The sequence below is a fragment of the Garra rufa genome, chromosome 24 (assembly GCF_049309525.1).
Source record: "Garra rufa chromosome 24, GarRuf1.0, whole genome shotgun sequence".
Classification (NCBI taxonomy): Eukaryota; Metazoa; Chordata; class Actinopteri; order Cypriniformes; family Cyprinidae; genus Garra; species Garra rufa.
Window position 1 is genome coordinate 33892235 of NC_133384.1, and position 3266 is coordinate 33895500.

At 31.1% G+C, this 3266-nt stretch overlaps 1 protein-coding gene across 1 annotated transcript in view; it reads left to right on the plus strand.

The window, feature by feature from the left end:
* Positions 1–2041, plus strand: part of LOC141300300 (growth factor receptor-bound protein 7-like) — a 9691-nt gene extending 7650 nt beyond the window's left edge. Inside the window, exons 8-11 of the mRNA XM_073830617.1 lie at positions 808–865; positions 969–1056; positions 1277–1370; positions 1455–2041. Coding sequence (XP_073686718.1) covers positions 808–865; positions 969–1056; positions 1277–1370; positions 1455–1601 — 387 coding nt within the window. The 3' untranslated portion in view covers positions 1602–2041. The remainder of the gene's footprint in view (positions 1–807; positions 866–968; positions 1057–1276; positions 1371–1454) is intronic.
* Positions 2042–3266: the final 1225 nt, after the last annotated feature.

A 3266-nucleotide genomic window follows, 5' to 3' on the forward strand; every position in this document is an offset into this window, starting at 1 on the left:
TGGAACGCGCACGTCGTACAGCCTTTTGCGCAGAAGTACTTGGTTACACAAGTTTGTATAGTTAATTGTGTTTTAAATGCAATTGTCAAGCAGTTTGTAATGCATCTTGGAAACAGGAGATGAGCGCCTGGTCTAATGCGCCACCTGGCTTGAGAAACCCGTTCTCAAAGACTTACTTTTAGTCATTATTTGGGTAGCACACATATTCTGAATGCTTTCAGAAGAATTCAAATTAGCCATTTTAATCTAGATTAATCTAGATTAATTTCAAGATTTAATCTAGATTAATCTAGATTAAAAAAATTAATCTATGCCCACCACTAATATATATATATATATACACACACACACACACACACACACACAAATAATTATGAGTAAAATGTTAATTATATATGAATTATATATAAAATATAAATATATATTACACTGAATTATCTATATATCCTCTATTTCTAGTATTATATATAAAATATAAATATTATATAAATGATATATATATAAATATATATAACCCTTTTTAATTATCTGAATTTGAATAAATAAATCAATTTAATTAAATTACATATAACACTTTTGAATTATCAGTCTATCTATGAAAATAATTATAAATAAATGTTAAATATAAAATATAAATTTTAAATGAATATATAAATATATATAAAGTTTTCAATTGTTTTAAATGTTAATAAATAATGAAACTAAAATGAAAATGACATATTTTTGTGGCCAAAAAAAAAAAAAAAAAAAATTACTCAGCTGTGTAGGTGTTTTTTTTTTTTTTAATGGGGTGTTATTGTGTTTCAGAAGAGAGAAGCATTACGTCACAGTTTACCCACCAACGCTCACGGGTCACAGCTGTCCGGTGAGTGTCTCGCGTTAACGCTGACATATAAAATGTAATCACCAAGAAACAATCTGTCATTACTGAAAGCTTTCTAAATATATTTATCTGTGTGTATCTACAGCGGTTCATCGGGTTCAGCCGTGGTTTCATGGGGGTGTGTCTAGAACGGAGGCTCAAAAGCTATTGGAGGAGCAAGGACAGGTAGACGGGTAAGAATCCAGTTTTTTCATGTTAGGGTTCTTCAATTCAAGTCTGCTTGATCAGTTACCAAAGAAGAATGTTAAAATTATTCAGAAAATACTAGATTTTCACTTATTTTCTTATCAAAGTGATAAAATGTTGTTGCAAAAATGAGTACCCTCCTGAAAGAGAGGGTGTACTCATTTATGCTATGCACTGTATATTTATAAATTTTCCTCCTGTGTGCAGGATGTTTATGATTCGAAACAGTCAACGGAACGCGCAGTGCTTCGTATTATCCTTGTGTTATAATCTGAAGACGAAACACTACCTCATCATTCCCGTAAGTCTTTCTTTCTCATTGTGCGTGTATGTTTTATTTTAGGCATTGCATCTTAATGATCTTTCATTCGGTGTATCTCTATAGTTAGAGCAAGGAGATAAACAATACTACACGATGGACGACGGCGTCACGCTGTTTACAGACCTCCTGCAGTTGGTGGAGTTTCACCAGATCAACCGGAGCATCCTACCCGTTTGTCTCCAACACCCCTGCACACGCATAGCACTCTAAACCTTCACCTTTGACCTCTTCCCCAAAACTAGGACCTAAATGACCCAGCACCAGTCTGTGGAGCACTAAAGTTTTTATTTTATGACTCACAGTGGATGTCAGGACATTCACAGCTTTCCATATCCAAAACAAAAAGACTATTTTTCTGTACGTAGTAATTCTATTTATACTTTATATACCTCTAGCACTCTTCACAGGTTGTATATGTCTTTAAGATTGGTTATCCAACCAAAAAATACTTGTTTACAGCTATTTGTGTTCATCATCCTTCTATCCAGGAAAGTGCACAAGCGTGTGGGAATTTCTTGCTCTTCCTTTCTTCAACACTAGGTGGCGCACTGATGCTTCGAATGCTTTCCCATCCAGGAATTCTTAATTTATGCAAGTTATTCAAGGATATATTAAAGCATCTCTGAAGTAGCAGAAGGAGATGATGTCAGTGTAGCAGATTTATTAATATTAATATTATTGTTATTTAAATTTTCTTTCCTCAACACTTACAGGTGATTGAGTCCGGTTTATGCTTGCTTGATTCTATATATTCTATTTTATTGTTTTGTTTTTTTTAGTACTTGTTCTGGTTAACAGTTGTACTTTGGTTGTGCATATGTTGTGTAATTCTGACTTAAACCTCAAAATGAAGGTGTAAATAAGTAAGTGAGTTGTTTGTGTTGTGTTTTTGCTTTAAACTATTTGACTCTTAGCAGGACCATTTCTGGACTCTGGAGACGGACCTTCAGATTGTGTGTGTGTGTTTTTTTTTTTTCTGTATGGTTGGGTTAACTTGACATCAGCGGTACATCAGTTGTCAGGTCTCCACTGTGTTGTTGCCATGGAGATTATTCCTTTAATATTCAAGGGAGGTCATCAGTCCAGGCAGGAGTATATACTGTAGGCTCTATATGCTGTGACTCACTTTGAGACTGATTATTGAATGCAATGGTAATTTATTTGGATGTAAGTGAGGGGATCACCTCGCCATAGCTGTGGATAAATCATACATTAGTTTTATATTATAAGGGTAATCAGGGGAATCAGTCGGTGAGTCAGTGAAGGATGCTTCCTTCATCTGGATGATATTAAATATCAATAAGTGTGAATGTGAATGAAGAGTGTAACGAATTATCAATATGAAAAAAGGAAGGAAGTTATCAACATAATTGTATTGTGAGCAGTAAATAAATATACAAAGCTATGCATTAATGTATAAATTATTCTTATGATTGTATTATAAATGTAACTTTTTATGTATTTATTAGAATTTAATAATTGTTACTAATTAGATTAGTAATATAATTTTACTATATTTTACTAGTTAGATTAGTATTACTAATTAATTTAATATGTGTGTGTGTGTGTATATATGTGTATATATATATATATATATATATATATACACACACACACACACACACACACATATATATTGTAATACATAATTTCATGTATAAATATAACATTTATGTATTTATAAATTTATTTATTGTAGTTTATTAATTATAATATTTAATGTATTAATTTAATGTATTAATGGCTGTTTTATCCAGTAATTGAAAAAATATACATTATAATGTTTAATGATAGTTATATATATATATATATATATATATATATATATATAATCATTGAATTTGCAATTAAGTATTTAATTTTTTAGAAATGTAT